General features: G+C 41.0%; 1 protein-coding gene across 7 annotated transcripts in view; it reads right to left on the bottom strand.

Annotated features, from left to right (window-relative positions):
* Window positions 1-18,722, bottom strand: part of wrn (WRN RecQ like helicase) — a 110,938-nt gene that overhangs the window by 22,221 nt on the left and 69,995 nt on the right. For all 7 annotated transcript variants that reach the window (XM_048560679.2, XM_048560851.2, XM_048560764.2 and 4 more), the window contains 5 exons: window positions 18,118-18,230; window positions 12,619-12,733; window positions 7,847-7,945; window positions 4,754-4,922; window positions 362-495 (listed from right to left, as the gene is read on the bottom strand). In XM_048560679.2, coding sequence (XP_048416636.1) covers window positions 362-495; window positions 4,754-4,922; window positions 7,847-7,945; window positions 12,619-12,733; window positions 18,118-18,230 — 630 coding nt within the window. The remainder of the gene's footprint in view (window positions 1-361; window positions 496-4,753; window positions 4,923-7,846; window positions 7,946-12,618; window positions 12,734-18,117; window positions 18,231-18,722) is intronic.

Below are 18,722 nucleotides of genomic sequence, written 5' to 3'. Positions count from 1 at the left end.
TACGAAGCAATCATTTCATATCAGTTGTTTGCCTTATCATTGCGACTGAAGTTGGATGGGTTTCTCTGGTTATTAAGATGTTGATCAATGTCCCTTCTTCTGGCAATTACAGAAGTACATGGCATGTACAATTACCCAAACTGTAGAGACCTAGTATAATTTGTTCATCTGTGTTCATAACACAATGTGACACTCAAAAATCAGAGCTCTATTTGCACTTATATTGGTAAGTTGAGAATCTTCAGCTTATTTAAATTCAATGCATTCTTTGTCTTTAAAACCATAAATCAATGATCACAGCAATATGATAGTTTTCATTCATGTTTGAAAGAGAAGTTAGATTCATAACTTTAATACTCACAGCTGTTTCAATCCATGTTAGTTCTTCCTCTTGAGCACCAAGTGGCAGCAATTTTGTTTCAACGCAAGAACTTTGTAGCTGCTCAATACATTCACCATCGTGCTGCCTCTCAACAGACTGCAAACTGCTGAGGTCTATAAATGCAAGAGGGTTTAGGGCTCATTTGCAAGTAGACAGTGATACAGAAACAACAATGCCAAAACAAAGCTGCACCTCGGCCCAGTCAGTTTTATTTCTCCCTTTCTCAAAATCTTTCTCCGTCCCAGAGGATGGATAGTTATGGATGTGAGTTTGCTCGCTGAGCTGGAAGGTTAGTTTTCAGACGTTTTGTCACCATTCTAGGTAACATCATCAGTGAGCCTCCGACGAAGCGCTGCTGTTATGTCCCGCTTTCTATTTATCTGGTTAGGTTTCCTTGGGTTGGTGATGTCATTTCCTGTTCTTTTTCTGAGAGGATAGTAGATGGGCTCCAAATCAATGTGTTTGTTGATGATGGAGTTCCGGTTGGAATGCCATGCTTCTAGGAATTCTCGTGCATGTCTCTGTTTGGCTTGTCCTAGGATGGATGTGTTGTCCCAATGAAAGTGGTGTCCTTCCTCATCTGTATGTAAGGATACGAGTGATAGTGGGTCATGTCGTTTTGTGGCTAGTTGATGTTCATGTATCCTGGTGGCTAGCTTTCTGCCAGTTTGTCCAATGTAGTGTTTGTCACAGTTCTTGCAAGGTATTTTGTAGATGACGTTCGTTTTATTTGTTGTCTGTGTAGGGTCTTTTAAGTTCACTAGCTGCTGTTTTAGTGTGTTGGTGGGTTTGTGGGCTACCCTGATGCCAAGGGGTCCGAGTAGTCTGGCAGCCATTTCGGAAATGTCTTTGATGGAGGGGAGAATGTTATGGTTTCTGAGCCCGTTTTGTCTGTTTGTTTGGGTTTGTTGCTGAGAAATCGGCGGACTGTGTTCATAGAGTACCCATTCTTTTTGAATACGCTGTATAGGTGATTTTCCTCTGCTCTGCGTAGTTCATTGGTGCTGCAGTGTGTGGTGGCTCGTTGGAATAATGTTCTAATGCAGCTTCGTTTGTGGGGTGTTGGGATGGTTGCTCCTGTAGTTCAGTATTTGGTCCGTATGTGTTGTTTTCCTGGAGACGCTGGTTTGAAGGGTAGCCCACAAACCCACCAACACACTAAAACAGCAGCTAATGAACTTAAAAGACCCTACACAGACAACAAATAAAACGAACATCATCTACAAAATACCTTGCAAGAACTGTGACAAACACTACATTGGACAAACTGGCAGAAAGCTAGCCACCAGGATACATGAACATCAACTAGCCACAAAACGACATGACCCACTATCACTCGTATCCTTACATACAGATGAGGAAGGACACCACTTTCATTGGGACAACACATCCATCCTAGGACAAGCCAAACAGAGACATGCACGAGAATTCCTAGAAGCATGGCATTCCAACCGGAACTCCATCATCAACAAACACATGGGCTCCAAATCAATGTGTTTGTTGATGATGGAGTTCCGGTTGGAATGCCATGCTTCTAGGAATTCTCGTGCATGTCTCTGTTTGGCTTGTCCTAGGATGGATGTGTTGTCCCAATGAAAGTGGTGTCCTTCCTCATCTGTATGTAAGGATACGAGTGATAGTGGGTCATGTCGTTTTGTGGCTAGTTGATGTTCATGTATCCTGGTGGCTAGCTTTCTGCCAGTTTGTCCAATGTAGTGTTTGTCACAGTTCTTGCAAGGTATTTTGTAGATGACGTTCGTTTTATTTGTTGTCTGTGTAGGGTCTTTTAAGTTCACTAGCTGCTGTTTTAGTGTGTTGGTGGGTTTGTGGGCTACCCTGATGCCAAGGGGTCCGAGTAGTCTGGCAGCCATTTCGGAAATGTCTTTGATGGAGGGGAGAATGTTATGGTTTCTGAGCCCGTTTTGTCTGTTTGTTTGGGTTTGTTGCTGAGAAATCGGCGGACTGTGTTCATAGAGTACCCATTCTTTTTGAATACGCTGTATAGGTGATTTTCCTCTGCTCTGCGTAGTTCATTGGTGCTGCAGTGTGTGGTGGCTCGTTGGAATAATGTTCTAATGCAGCTTCGTTTGTGGGGTGTTGGGATGGTTGCTCCTGTAGTTCAGTATTTGGTCCGTATGTGTTGTTTTCCTGGAGACGCTGGTTTGAAGGGTAGCCCACAAACCCACCAACACACTAAAACAGCAGCTAATGAACTTAAAAGACCCTACACAGACAACAAATAAAACGAACATCATCTACAAAATACCTTGCAAGAACTGTGACAAACACTACATTGGACAAACTGGCAGAAAGCTAGCCACCAGGATACATGAACATCAACTAGCCACAAAACGACATGACCCACTATCACTCGTATCCTTACATACAGATGAGGAAGGACACCACTTTCATTGGGACAACACATCCATCCTAGGACAAGCCAAACAGAGACATGCACGAGAATTCCTAGAAGCATGGCATTCCAACCGGAACTCCATCATCAACAAACACATTGATTTGGAGCCCATCTACTATCCTCTCAGAAAAAGAACAGGAAATGACATCACCAACCCAAGGAAACCTAACCAGATAAATAGAAAGCGGGACATAACAGCAGCGCTTCGTTGGAGGCTCACTGATGATGTTACCTAGAATGGTGACGAAACGTCTGAAAACTAACCTTCCAGCTCAGCGAGCAAACTCACATCCAGAACCTCAACCTGAGCTACAAATCTTCTCAAAACTCGATGGATAGTTACCTTGCTCTCAAACTTTGTCAATACCCAATTCCACTAAGATTAACACTACACAAGTTGTTCTTCCTCCCTGTCAGAAAGCACTCAGTCTCCACGCAGCTATGATGTGAGCATCATAATGGAGAAAGGGATTTGGAAGATCATAAACTCCATGCACCCTACACAACAGTGCATGTGCTCTGACCACCAATGACTTCTCCCATATCATTTCATGTCAAGTTTCTCAAATCTAAAAATATCTTTGGATTAAGAGGGTAAAGTTGCCATAATCTACAGGGCTTCTCTGTAGTGACAGACCAGACCAGAGGCTTGCCCTAAAAATCTAGAAAACCAGAGTTTTATTGTTACTAAAGCAGATTGACAATTTGAGTTGAATTTATGAAGAAGAAGTTAAAATATTGTAATAATAAAGCTGAAAGGCTAGATCAACTTAGGGCATTGATATATATGCAACAAATGTCAGTCCTTTCAGGGACACCCAAGAGTGACCTGTTTAAAAGCATACACAAAAAAACCAGAAGTACAGATATATGACCCAAGCAGAATACAACAAACCATCAAAAGAAAAAGGTAGATGGGCATGAACTCAACTGCCAGCTGAAAAGACATCCCTGGCAGAACACAAAAGAATCCTGCAATGGCTTAGATTAGATTCCCTACAGTGTGGAAACAGGTCCTTTGGCCCAAGTCCACACCACCCCTTGGACCATCCCACCCAGGCCGATCCCCCTATAACCCACACACTCCTGAACACTACGGGCAATTTAAGCACAGCCAATCCACCTAAGCCTGCACATCTTTGGACTGTGGGAGGAAACCGGAGCACTCAGAGGAATCCCACGCAGACATGGGGAGAATGTGCAAACTCCACACAAACAGTCACCCAAGGCTGGAATTGAACTCGGGTCCCTGGCACTGTGAAGCTGCAGTGCTAACCACTGAGCCACCATGCCACTCCCCAAAGTTTTTTTTTAAGGGCTGTACTGTGTATTAGTTATGCTGCATTGTGCTTTATGGATAGGCATTGGCTCAAACATTTGTTTTTGTTCACGGCAATGATTTACTTTAAAGAAGTGTGCACTCACTGTAAGTCTGTATGGTGCCTGCAGTTTAGTTGAGATTAAGAGCTCACAGTGGACATCTATAATCTACCAACCTGTGGTACTGAGCACACACTTTCTTTCTTTTTTGTACCTATAATCTTCATTTTCTAATCCTACATTTAGGAGTTTCTCCACAATAACTTAGCCAAATGATCATCCCTCCAATGTGCTTGGATGAATGGGACTTGGACATGGCAAACACTTTCTCATTCCTGACCCTCAGGCTCAAGACCAAAATCAGTGCCTCCAATCCAATACCAAATGATATTACCTAACTCGGCAGGAACCAAGGATTAAAGCTGGTATTTCTTCATTCCCTGTGCCAAAGCACACAAGGCACTCATCCATGGAAGACGACTTCCAATTACTAAAACCTATGTGGCTCTATTCTTATACTTCAGGCTGTATCTATTGATTTATTTAGCTCATTATTTTATTCCAGGTTGGCAAAAGAAACATAACATTTCCTTTTTAAAAATGTGAATAGTTGAACATGACAAAAATCTTTTCACCTGAGGTAACTGGAGGATTTCGAATGACGTCAATGTTTAGCTCCTCAACTGGTTGATGAATTCCAGCTTGACTGGCATTCTTTGCGTAACTAGGTTTCAGTGTATCGGCCAAACACTGACCAACTATGGGCACAACCAAGTTGCTTGAATCTCTAGTTTTACTTGGAAACTAAATATGGATGACAAAAATCACTAGATTATACAGTGTACAAAATGATCAGAACTGTTTCCAGAATTAAGTCCATAAGATGTGATTTTTCAGAAACACAATCACACACACACACACACAAAAGATAACCTGGTGGTACACAGTGTATTATCTGGGTAATAAAATGAATGGAACTATTAGAAATTTTTTTTTTCCCAATTTAGACAGTTCTTACTCGCAAGCCCTTCTTGTAGCCCTTCCAGCCCAAGCATACAGGTTAATGTTTCTTTATTCAGCATTAATTTAACATTACATATTAGCCAGCTTTTAAATTTGTCTAGGCTTGGTGACGTGGCAGACAACTACTGCATGAAATCGATATAAAACGTAGAAAATGCACACAGGAGGAGGAAGCCAACTAGCCCAATCTTTCTGCTTTGGATGCAAGAATCATCCAACAAATCTAACTTTTCAGCTCTTTGTTCACATCCGCTGAAATGACAGCACTTCAAGTGCATAACTAAGTACCTGAAGAGATTTCTGCTGCATGTTACAGACCCCTGCCTGACTCTCGATGTAAAGTTTCTGCTCAGCTGTACTTCTGCAAATTACTTTAAATTGAAGTCCTAGATTATTGACCCCTTGGCTAAGCACAACAGGTATTTTGAAATTACACTATCTAGGCTCCTGAAATTTTATACTTCCCAATTAAATACCACCAGCTTTAGGAATTCCAAAGAATACAATTCCAACATCAAACAGTTCCTCAGAGCAAATACTTCTCATTTCTGACAACACTTGTATTAATTTCTTGTGTACCATCCCTAGTGTAATCGAATGCTCCAAATGGACTAAGCAGTACTTCTGCTTCAGTGAGTTTAAGTAGCATTTCATCTAATTCTAGCATAAATTCCCTGCCACATCTTGGCTAATTAAAGAAAAATCCTTTATGGTTCTTAGTCTGCAATCTTTAAGAATCTGTGGATATGCACTCCAAGATCGCTCTGCTCCTCCATCCTTCTCAGTATTCTTATGTTTATTGTCTATTCTCTCATTTCATTGGTCCTCTTCAAATATACTACCCCATTCATCTCTGGATTGTGTTCTAGAAAGACAATGGAAAAACAAATCAAGAGTTGCAGAATACTGTTGTAAAGGATAGCATTTAAGAACACCGGAATCAATGATTCAACAACAGACTTATTGGTGCCAAGAACATCTCAATTTTCTCTTACTCAGGAGGGGGCTTTAGCAAACTTCAGAAAGATGAGTTATCACAGTAGTAATCATGAATTGCATAGAAGTTCCAAAGCATTTGCGAAGACTTAAATATAAAAGCAGGTTGAGGCTCTATAAGGCTTTGGTCAGGCCAAATTTGGAAGACTGTGCGCTGTTTTGGGCCCCACATCTCAGAAAAGATGTACCGGCCCTGGAGCGGGTTCAGAGGAGGTTCACGAGAATGGTCCCAGGAATGAAAGCCTTAACATATGAAGAACGCTTGAAGACTCTGGGTCTGAGGGGTTGGATCTAATTGAAACTTACAGAATACTGAATGGCGTGGATGTTGGGAAGATGTTTCCATTGGCAGGAGTGACTAGGGCCCAAGAGGTCAGCCTTAGAGTAAAGGGAAGATCTTTAACAACGGAGATAAGGAGAAACCTCATGAGTCTATGGAACTCGCTGCCTCAGAAAGCAGTGGCAGCCAGGTCATTGAGTATATTTAAGATGGAGATAAATAGGTTCTTGAATGTCAAGGGGATCAAGGGTTACGGGGAGAAAGCAAGAGAATGGAGTTGAGAAACTTATCAGCCATGACCAAACGGTGGAGTAGACTTGATGGGCCGAATGCCCTAATTTCTGCTCCTATGTCTCATGGTCTTATGGTCTAATAATTCAATAATTTAAATCAATGAGTAATTATCAAATGTGGTCACGAAGATGAAGCCAAGCAGTGGATCAAACGGATATAATCATTTTTCTATCATCTTGGTTAAGAAGCAGAGTCGGAGAGAGGCAGCTTTAATTCCTGATCATCAGGGAAGGAAGAAGAGGAGATGGGGAAATGGTGAGCTAAAAATTGAATTGAACTAACATTAAGCTGGCTTGCCACTGTTGGCATGTACAGTGAGATGGCCTCTGTTTTTCATATGAAAGTGGGGATCAGAAGCAAGCTGCAATTCAGCTCAATTTTCTTCTTTTCCGAGCCTGCTTTATGGATTGATACCTGGGATGGGTGGAGGTGGTGGTGAGAAAGCATGCTCATCTGGCTCACTTTTCGCCACTTCTGTCATACAGACTCACCCCCAACAAACACATGCACACTCTCCCGCTGTCATGGCCTATCTCGTACAGACACACATACCCCCCAGACATCCTTGAATGCAGTCCTGCAGGGGGTTGCAGTGTGCAGTGGTGGCACCAGTTTGTGAATGGCTGTTTTGTCCCATAAACTGCTCTGACCTCAACTCTGATCCAACCCTGACACCTATTCCTGGCTTACCATCCTAGCAGGCATCATGTCCCTTGCAGCAGTTTAGCCTGGTTCATGCCAAAATCTTCCTCGTCCTAGCATCAAGCTGAATGAAAGCAAAGAAATTTGCACAGCTCACCCTTCAATCAGAAGTCATTTCTCTTCTGCGTTAGCTGCTGAAAAGGTAACTGAACCTAACTCAACCTCACTGACCTATCACAGCAAATATGGAGAAGAAGTGACCTCTGCATGGAGCAGCATTTTCTTGCAAATCTTCCACCAGAACTTAGCTGGCTTTGAGGCAGGGATTGCAGACCAGATTGGACCCCTTCAGTATGCCACAGGCCACCTGTTGGACAAGACTGTTCTACATTCATGAAGTGGTCAAAAAATGCATAGCATGCAACCCATTTGCATTACAAATATTTGTCAATGAGATGGGTAAAGTGAGTGAAGCTTTCATATAATTCCTTACCACTGCTGAACACGTGAATTCCGACACAGGGCCCGAGATAGAGTTCAGTAGGATCAATGGTTGATTTTCCCCATGAGTTGAAACAGAGAACTTGTCCATCTATTGAGAATTAATAAGAGCTGTGAATCTGGCTTTAGGTGAATACAGCATACCTAACTTTTCAGAGCTTATTAGTAATTTAGTTCTGAAACTTATTCATGGATGCACTCAGTGCTCATTATCTATCGGGGGTAGGGGCATGGAGTTCCCATGGTTGTCATTCCTATCCACTCAGACACACCATGAGTAGAACTGGACAACACAAAGGGAATGGGGTCTGGGGCTGACTTCATGTGTACACAAATGCACGGGATATCAAATCAATAGATAACAAGGACTGAGCATAGTTAGTAATGTTAGGTGACAAGATTTTGGATATCAGGACAGTTTTTTTTCTGCCTTAGCCCATTAAATGTTAACCTCTCAATTTCGCTGAAAGGATCAGAAAGCTATTTTATAATGAAAAGTGTGGTGTACCTTTATAGAAACAGAGAAGGTGAAAATAGGCACTAGCCAACATTGGTCTATCTACCTAACCATACAATTTAACTGAAATTAGCTGATCCCTATAAGACAATGCAGTCCTGTAATAAAAAGATAAAAATGTTTGATGTGAATTAAACGTAGTGACACTTGCCTGTTCCTTAAACAGTACTATGACATCATTTCTACCAATAAGAGAGCAGCTGGGGCCTCAGTTTAACAACTTTGTTAATAGAACTGCACCCTAAACAGTGCAGTACTCCCTCAGTAATGTACTGAAGACTAAGCACTTAATGGTCTCTCTCAGGTTAATCCTTTGAAGCTCAGGTTTTGCTGTTCTCCACTTTGTACTTACTCAGACATACATCGTCCACCTACAGGTTAAGTATTGATTGCGCTCTTGGTCAATTTCATTTATTAAACCAAGACATTATCCTTGGCTCGTTTCTTTCTGTCCCTTCACTTAATATAATTATGCTATGGTCACCTGTTTCCAAATCACCCAACACTGTTAGATCATCTCATCACTCAACCAGAATTACTGGGATACCTCAGAAGGCCCCTTGAAATCAAATAAAAGGTTTTATGTCACTCTTTGGCTATTCAATCTAATGTAACTTGAGCGACTGTAACATTTCTATTCAAAGGAGGAGAGAGGTGCAAAGCAAGAAACTACAGACCAGTTAGCTTAACTTTTGGCAGAGAAAAGGCTGCAACTTATTATTAAGCAGTGCTCTTAGAAAACCTCACTACAATTAAGAGGAATCAATGTAGTTTTGTGAAAAGGAATGCCATGATTTGGGTTAATTTATTTGAGCAAGTAATAAGTAATATTGATAAAGGGAACCAGCAGATGTGGTGCACTTGGATTTCCAGAATGCATTTGATAAAATGCAACATCAAAAGGCAACTACAGGAAGTTAAGAACTCATGGTGTTGAAGGTTATAAAATTAGCACGGATAAAGGATTAGTTAAGCAACAGAAGACAGAATATGGATAAATGGGTCACTCTGGGTTGGTAATCTATAATTAATAGAAGAAAGAACTCATCTTATTTTGTTAAATTTGCTGTTAACGCAAGCATTGATAGGAAAACAAGTTACAAAAAAATGCATGAGGATTGAGTAGGCAGAGTTTTGGCAAATAAATGATAATGTGGGGAAAATGTGAACTTGCCACCTTGGCAGGTAGAATAGAACACCAGCACATCATTTGAATAGAGACAAAATCAATAACTCAGATGAAGAGGATGAATCTCCAAGTTAGTACACAGGTGTCGCAAGTAATTAGGAAGGTAAGTGGAATGTTGCTGTTTATTGCAAGGGGAATGGAATACCAAAGCAAAGATGTTTTGTGCGAGTTGATAAGAACATTGGAGTGACAGCATCTTGTGTACTGTGAGCAGTTTTGGTGTGTCTTTTTTTTTTTAGGAACAAAGGAGACATAACTACATTTCACACAATTCACAGGTTAAGTTGACTGATTCCTGGTATTAGTGGGTTATCTTATGGGGAAGGAATGTAAAGGCTGTGCCTAAAGGTTGTTAAGTTTACAAGTTTGAGGGGATCCCACTAAAACGTACAAGAACTGAAATTAGACAATAAGGGGATTTGACACGGTGGCTGCTAAAATGATGTGTCCTCTAGTGAGAATCTAGGATAGGGAACACAATTTAAAAGTGAGTAGTGTCTCATTTAAGATAACTGGAGGATAGCTTGTGTGGTTCCTTTGTTCAAAAAGGACAACAGGGATAGGCCAGGTAATTACACAGACCAGACAATCTTATATGTCAGTGGTAGGGAATTTATTGGGGGAAAAAAAAATGAAAAGACAGGATTAAGCAACACTTGTAAAGGCAGGGATTCGTCAGCACTTAATTGTTTGAGGGAAATCTTCTCTGACTGAATTAAGTGAGTTTTTTGAAAGGGTGACCAAACATGAGGATAGTGCATTTGATATGGTTTACATGGACTTCAGTAAGGCCTTTGGCAAGGACCCATATGGAAAATGGGTTCAAAAGGCAAGAGTCCATGGGATCCAAGGCAAGTTGGCAAACTGGATCCAAAACTGACTTGCAAGTAGGAGACAGGGAGTAATGGTGGAGGGTTGTGTGTGTGTGTTTGGAAGCCAATGGCCAGCAATATACTGCAGGAAATGGGTGCAGGGACTCTTGCTATTTGTTAATGACTTGGTTGGGATTGCAGAAGGTATAATTAGTAATTAGTAAATAGTATTATTAACATAGAAGACATAAAAATCAAAGAGTTGTTGATGGTGAGGACGATGGTCCCAAGTTACTTTCTAACATTAATCAGCTGGCAAATTGGGTGGAGCAAAAACAGGTGGGATTTAATCCTGGAAAGTGGAAGGTGATGCATTTTGGGAGGTCTAATAAGGGGAAGCACATACACAATGCTTGCCTTCATTAACTGGGACACAGAATATAGGAACAGGAAACTCTCGTGGCAACATTATACAGCATTGGTCAGGCCACAGATGGAACGTGTGCAGTTCCAGTTACCACACTATCAAAAGGATGTAATTGCACTGAACAGGGTGCAAAGGAGATTCACCAGGATGCTGCCTGGAATGGAAAATTTCAGTGATGAGAGACTGGATAGGTTGAGTTTGTTTTCGCTTGGGCAGAAGAGGCTTTGGAGGCAATCTGATTGAGGTACACAAAGTAATGACAGGCACAGACAGTAGATTGTGAGAACCTTATTCCTATCACCGATGTGTCCAAGATGACACGGCACAGGCTTAAGGTGAGGAGCAAGTGGTTTAGAGAAGATCTCAGGAAAATGTTGTTCATCCAGAGGTTGGTAGAAATGTAGGATGTGGGACCAAGATGGAGGTGGAGGCAGGTACTCTCGCAACATTTGAGAAGCATCTGGATGAGCAATGAAAGTACCAAGGCTTAGTAGGCAATGAACCAAGTACAGGTAAATGGGATGAGCTTAATTTGGTGTTTGTTGGTCAGCATAGACATGGTGACCCTGTTTCTATGCTATTTGACTCTATCACCTTTAGATGGAGGGGTAAGATTTTCTCTCAGAAGATCATTTATTTGAAGAATTCTCTTCCTCACAGCATGGAAGATGTAGAGTTACTGAATATTTAAGGCAGAAGGACACAGATTCTTCACTGACAAGGGAGTTGCAAGGTGCAGGGGTGGGCAGGAAAGTGAAATTGAGGCCAAAGTCTGATTAGCTATAAATTTATCAAATGGGACAGCAGAGTCCAGAATCACACTTAATCTATAAGCTTGCATGCAAATTGAGTTTTTTTTTTAAAAGTTTGCAGACTTGAGTATTTTGAATTGCTTATGCCAATTCAACACTGAACTGACAATGAATCTATTTCCTCTAGACTGCACAAAGCACAAGGTAAGATGGTCCAAATGCACTTGAGAAGTCTTTGTAAATGAGGTTTTCTGCTATTTCTCAGGGGAAGTTTTTATACAGTGAGTTGAGAAGATTTGTAGCTCAGGTTGAGGTTCTGGATGTGAGTTTGCTCGCTGAGCTGGAAGGTTAGTTTTCAGACGTTTTGTCACCATTCCAGGTGGCATCATCAGTGAGCCTCCAGTGAAGCGCTGGTGTTATGTCCCGCTTTCTATTTATCTGTTTAGGTTTCCTTGGGTTGGTGATGTCATTTCCTGTTCTTTTTCTGAGAGGATAGTAGATGGGCTCCAAATCAATGAGTTTGTTGGTGGCGTTCCAACCAGAACTCCATCAACAAGCACTGATTTGGAGCCCATCTACTATCCTCTCAGAAAAAGAACAGGAAATGACATCATCAATACAGGATATGACATCACCAAACCCAAGGAAAACTAAACCGATAAATAGAAAGCAGCACATAACACCAGCGCTACATCGGAGGCTCACTGATGTTGCCACCTAGAATGGTGACGAAACGTCTGAAAACTAACCTTCCAGCTCAGCGAGCAAACTCACATCCAGAACTGTTTTTATTTACTGGGTGCTTACAAGCTGCCAGCAAAGAGTATATACAAAGGTATTGGCACCGGTTTAAAGTGAATAAAGACAAAAAAAAGTGGAAAGAAGTTAAAAAACCAAGAAAGAAAAGTCATACAACAATTTTCTCTTACTGCCAATCAATAGCATTGGTTCAAAGTGTGGATGGCCAACATTAGACCCCAATAATTTTGTAGAAGTACGTGTCTATATCTTAAAAACTTTCAAATAACAAGGGATAAAATTAATTGAAATAACATTTCACAACATACCTCCAATTCATTGGCTTGACAGAATTCCCTGATGGTATTCAAGAGGGGAGCTAATACACCAGATTTAGCTTCAGATACCCCATCAATTCGTTTCAGATTGTCAGTAGTCGACGGCCTGTGGTCAGAAGAAGGGAAATAAAAATAATAAGACTTGTGCAGTCTCGTGAATGAAGGTGGAAAAGATAAGAACAGTTGCAAGACATCCAGCTCAGGTTAAAGCATTAATTAAGCTTAACGCAGTTATTTTAACTCTTTTGACCACTCAGTTCTGTTGGATTCCCGCAGAACCAGGACCCAGCTTAATTCACTTGTACATAAGTCACAAAGCCAGTTTGCTTTAGCTAAACACACAACTGAAATGAGTCTAGAATCCATACAAGGACAGGTCAGTATCACATCAACCTTTCCAATTAGGACAAAAATGAATTGACATTTAAAATATAAAAGGTTAAAAGTAACAAACTTTGAGAAATTAAACTCCAACAATACCTTAACAGTGGCAAAGTAAGCTTCTTGTATTTGTTAGAAGATTCTACGCTTTAGCCTGTTATAAATCAAACCCAAGCTCCCAACATCTTGTTCTCCTGAATACATCTTACAGATGCAAAAAGGCTGGTTTGTAAATGCACTAATGTAAAACTTGTGCCAAATACAAGACACGGGAGTGAGAAGCTGATGATTCTAATACTCTTTGAAACTTGCAACAATGGATCTGAGCCTGTGCTTCACAGTTCAATCTGGAAGGAGAATAAGTCTCCATTTTGCACAAGGAGCTCCTTCCTGTCCTATCTGATCAGGCTACTGGCACACGAAAAACCTGCCCAATGAGCTCAGTATGCTCTTTAATCAGCTGGGATGTGTAAGATCAAGTTTAGGCAGCAGTCCATAAAGGATGATGGTTGCTATTACACAGCATGCTGTATTGCTGGCAGGAAAGTCGATAAATTGTCCATAATACCAACATGGACACAAAACTGTTTAATAAAGAGTCGGCCTGCCTGTTGGCTGAGCCAATGCAATCACTTAAATCCCTAATTAATTGATTACAAGTGGCCATATGATATTGGAACAGAATTAGGCCATCTGGTCCATCGTGTCTGCTCAGCCATTCACTCCTGCCTAAAAATGCTTCTCAATCCCATTTTCCTGCCTTTTCCCCATAACCTTTGATCCCCTTACTCAAAAACCTATCCATCTCTCTTAAATGTATTCAACGACTTCATACAGCCTTCTGTGGCCAAGTGCCACAGATTTACCACCCTCTAGCTGAAGGAATTCCGCCTCATCTCAGTTCTAACGGGTCAAGCCTTCACTTTGAGATTGTGCCCTCGGGTCTCAGTCTTTTACAAGTGGAAACTTTTCTACGTCCTCTCTATCCAGGCATCTAAGTATTCTAGTGCCTGAACCTCCTCTGGACCCCCTTCAAGGCCAGCACAAACTTCCTTAGATAGGGTAACCAACACTGCTCACAGTATTCCAAATTCCAAAGCCATAGAACAGCCTCAGTTGTTGTGTTCTTGCCTTCTCAACATGAATATTAACATTGTATTTGCCTTCATAACTGCCGACTAACTCTACATGTTAACCGTAAGAGAATTCGGAAATGAACTCCTAAGTCCCCTTGTGCTTCATATTTCTAAAGCCCTTTCCCCCATTTAGAAAACAGTCTGTGCTTTTATTCCTCCCAAAGTGCATAATCTTGCATTTTCCCACATCGTGTTCCATCTGCCACTTCTTTGCCCACTCCTTTCGCCTGTCCAAATCCTCCCTGGTTCCTCAACACTACCTGCTCCTCCACCTATCTTTGCATCATGTACAAACACATGCAACAATGCCTCCGCTTCCGTCATCCAGATCATTAATATATAACATGAATAGTGCAATCCCACATTGTTCCCTGTGGAATTCCATTTGTCACCAACTGGCATCCAAAAAGACTCCTTTATCCCCACATTCTGCCTTCAGCCAATCCTCTAACCATGCCCCAACATCATGGGCTTTTATCTTATTTAGCAGATTCCTGTGCGCTACCTTGTCAAAGGCCTTCTAGAAATCTAAATAGGTCAATGAATAAATTCAAATGAAGGGACATTCTGGCATCAGAAACAAAGTAAGATAAACAGGGTCTTTAAGATTGCTCCTGGGTTTTGTGCATTCCATCAGTAATGACATTGCAAAAATGATGAGGCTATCTCTTGCAAGCAGTCATATGTCACTTCATTTGTGACTGTGATAAGTGATTTGAAACACACCAGTAGCATCAAAGCTTCGTGCAGGGATGCAGCATCTGTGTGTAACTGTGCAGAGCATGATGCAACTATGCTAAATAGTGATGGTGAAGATAGTGCCCCTTCAACATGTCAGGCAGCTGTAAACAAAGACAGCGATGTTAATAGGTGTGGCCATAACACATCCCATTATTACACATGCATTTGTTGGCCTCCCACAATCCCCTCCATCTCATCTCAATTAGGCAGTCCATTTATAAATCCTCATATATATTCACAAATCTCAGTAATGCAAGTTAAACAAGGGTAGGAACGAAAGCAAAGCATTTATAAAAAGACTAACGATTACAGAAAGTAGAGTACAGATGAAGAACTATCCAGCAAACACTTAACTGCATTGAGTGAAATGCAAATAGAAAAGCAGTCAAAAATAAGCCTGCTCGGAACTTAGAAAACACCATGGGACTGTATCTTTCAAAAGAGCAAAGTACCACACACCTGAAATTCAAAAAGGGACCATTTTAATGTCAGCAGTCCAGGCTCCCTGTATCCTCGAACGACTAATTGCCACAAAATGCAGCAAGCATTTCATCAGACACAGAGTGTTAACTGTTGATTTTTCTGTCCCACTTCCCAATAATTTTACTGGTAAGAATGCTCCTCTTGCATCCAGAATCCAGGTTGAAATTGAAAGACAGCGGTTCATTAGGTTTAACAGTATACATCTGTAAACAGGTGGCTAGCCCATGCCTCACAGACAGTTTTTTTTAGGAAAGAGAAGTACTTAGGTATGGGTGCATGGTGTATTTATTGGTGTTTGGAAAGCAATAAATAACATACTTAAAAAAAGTGGGATCCTAAAGGGTATCTAGTCACACGTATACAGGGATGGTTTTGGACAATGAGTGAGGATTAAAATGGATTTGTTGGGCAGATAGGACATAAAACTCTGGTTCAACCTGTTCTGGAGATTTTGCTACATGATATCCTTCACCTCTGACTGCTGCATAGCCATTTTTTTGCCGTATTCTCATAATCAGCAAATTAAAACAGTCAAAGAAAATGAAAGAGACAATAATTCTCAATAATAATTGTTTGTTTTTAAAATAATCTGTGCCCACTTTGACCAGAGACCATTGTGATGGGGTAATAAAATAAGTATTGCTTAAATAGAGTGGTAGAAGTGCTGGGACCTGGACTGGACGAGGAAGAGAAAGGAGAGATGCACATTTATTTTAATCTTGGGTGATCCACTGTGGATCTGAAACTTTTTGCAACTGGTCAGCACTACATGAGTGGGGTATTTTACTAAATCAGCATGGTCTCTTTTCAGGTAGCCAGGGTTATAATTCTAGATAATTTGAAAGCACCCACACAAAAGGCAGTTTGCTGTGTCTCTAAAGTCCAACCAGAGGCCCTTAGAGATATGAGTGAATAGAGTGGTTCATCCTTTGCTGGCTTGCTTCTTTCTTTCTGGAACAGATGCCTTTCTGTGAAAATGCAACCACTATTTTGCAAAGACATGCAGGAAAGCTATTAAGAACGTGAAGTGAAATAGCACTCTTAGAAGTTTGCTCCCAAATTTGGGGAGGACCACAAGCTGATCTCTTTAGATTACGCTGATGTTTCCAGGTAATTCATTCTTTACACTGGTTTTATACCTATAACATTGCAAATTAGCAAGTTTCAGAAAATTCATTTATTAATCCCTCTAGAGGCCATGGAGAGAATAAAACAATATTTAATTTATTTATTTATGGAATGTGGCTTTGCTAGCTAGACCAGCATTTTGTCCATATCCCAAGGTTCCTTTGAGAAGTTGGTAGTGAATTACGTTCCTGAACTGATGCAGTCCATTTGGTGTAGGTACACTGTGGTGCCATTACAGAGTCAGTTCCAGGATTCTGACCCAGTAACACAGAAGGACGGGCAATGCATTTCCAGGTGAGAACAGTGAGTGGCTTAGAAATGAACTTGCAGATGGCAGCACCACCACCTGTCTGCGGCCCTTCTCCCTACAGATGATAGTGGTCATGGGTTTAGAAGGCACAATTGGAGACTTGGTGAATTTCTGCAGCGCATCTTGCAGATGGTAAATACTGCTGCTTTGAGTGTCAATCTCTTGGAGAAGCAGCCAACATAATCAAAAGACTCTTCCCCACCCCCCCCCCCACCCCTGGTTATACTCTGTTCCACTCTTTTCAATTGTGCAGAACACAAAGGTTTGAAAACACATTCCAACAGATTCAAGAACAGCTTCTTCCCTGTTGTAAACAGAACTTTTGAACATATCAACTCTCATATCTTGGAGGTGATCTTTCTTTGCACTTTCTCTGTAGCTGTAACTCTGTATTCTACATTCTGTTGTATTACCCTAGTGTACACAAAACACTACTTTTAACTGTATCTCAGTACATGTGACAAAAATAAATCAAATCAATGGTGGAGCGAGTGAATGTTCTGGATGATGCCAAGCTTCTATACTATTGGTGGAGCTGCAATCATCCGTTCAAGTGGGACACTGATAACTAGGCATTCAACAATGGTCATTGTGTTGTGTTGAATGACAGAAAGTCATGGCTGGATTCTCTCCTATTAGAGGTGGTCTTTGCTGGCCTCTAACGGAGCACAAATACTTCTTGCCACTTGTCAGCCCAAACCTGGCTTTGTCCAGGTCTTGCTACATTGTAAATTAAGGGCAAACATCCCCACTTCTAACTTTACAACGGAGATTAGGCCACTGATGCAGCAACTTACCATGTTTGAACTTAAGACACTAACTACACGGAGGAATTCCTGGCAGAGATGTATTACAGTTGAGATCTCTGACCCTCAACAACCTTAACCATTTTCCCTTGTGCCAGGTATGACTCCAACCACTGGAGAGACTCCTCCCACCAATTCCCATTGATTGTAGTTTTGCTCAGACTCTTCAGTCAGTGTGGCCTTGATGACAAGAAAAGTACTCCCACTTCCTACCTCATCTTGCAAAGGCTTACAGACTCTGCACATTTAAGACTTTTCACTGTAAACACAGAGGAAAAAGTACTTCAATTGCTTGCTTTATGCTCACTTCACAAGCAACATTAATATTTTATATATTAACAGCGATGCCTTTGGGCGGCAGAGATTCCAGTTGGTTGGTACCAGGCAATGTGAATTTTGCTGTATATCACTTTAAAAGTGACAAAAAAGTCATTAGCTGATTGATCAGCTGTAATAAGCAAGCTGTACTCAGTTTTACAGCCTAGAATTAATACACTTAACATACCTTATCTTGGCAAAGTCTAGGAGTACTTTATTTGTCGCCAAAATAGCTGGAGGAACATCCTTCTCATTGGCAATTTTCTGTCTTGCTGCTAACAGTCTGCTATATAACTTGCCCTGTTGACAAAATGACACAAAGGAAGAACAAGTATGATGGAAAGAACATGAACTATACTTGGAATGCTAAAAACCTTTTCATAAGACAAAGGTTATTTTATTAGCAAAAGTGTTTGTTAAAAAAGCACAATCATCAAAGTAAAAACCATGAATAAAAAGGGTGACTGGATGGGGTTGGGTAGTAGGTTCAACTGCTAATTTGCAGAAGTGCAATGAATAAATAAATGGACGGTTCAGACAAAATAAAATATACCAGGATGGATGAGTTATAAACTGATGAAACTAGCAACTGTAAAGCAGTTATCAAAGATGATGCAAACTCAGAGGGCTTAAGAAAGGCCCAGAAATAATGGGGTGGAGGAGATTGGAGAAAGAGGAAAGCAGTGTTCAAAGAAAAAGATTTACAGGAAAAAGAAGAGATATGAGTCAGTAGCAGGATTAAACACGAGGATAGAAATTTTTAATCTGCACCAGTAGGAAACTATGAGCCAA

The sequence above is a fragment of the Stegostoma tigrinum genome, chromosome 1 (genome assembly GCF_030684315.1).
Source record: "Stegostoma tigrinum isolate sSteTig4 chromosome 1, sSteTig4.hap1, whole genome shotgun sequence".
Taxonomy (NCBI): Eukaryota; Metazoa; Chordata; class Chondrichthyes; order Orectolobiformes; family Stegostomatidae; genus Stegostoma; species Stegostoma tigrinum.
This window is presented reverse-complemented; position numbering and strand designations above follow the sequence as displayed.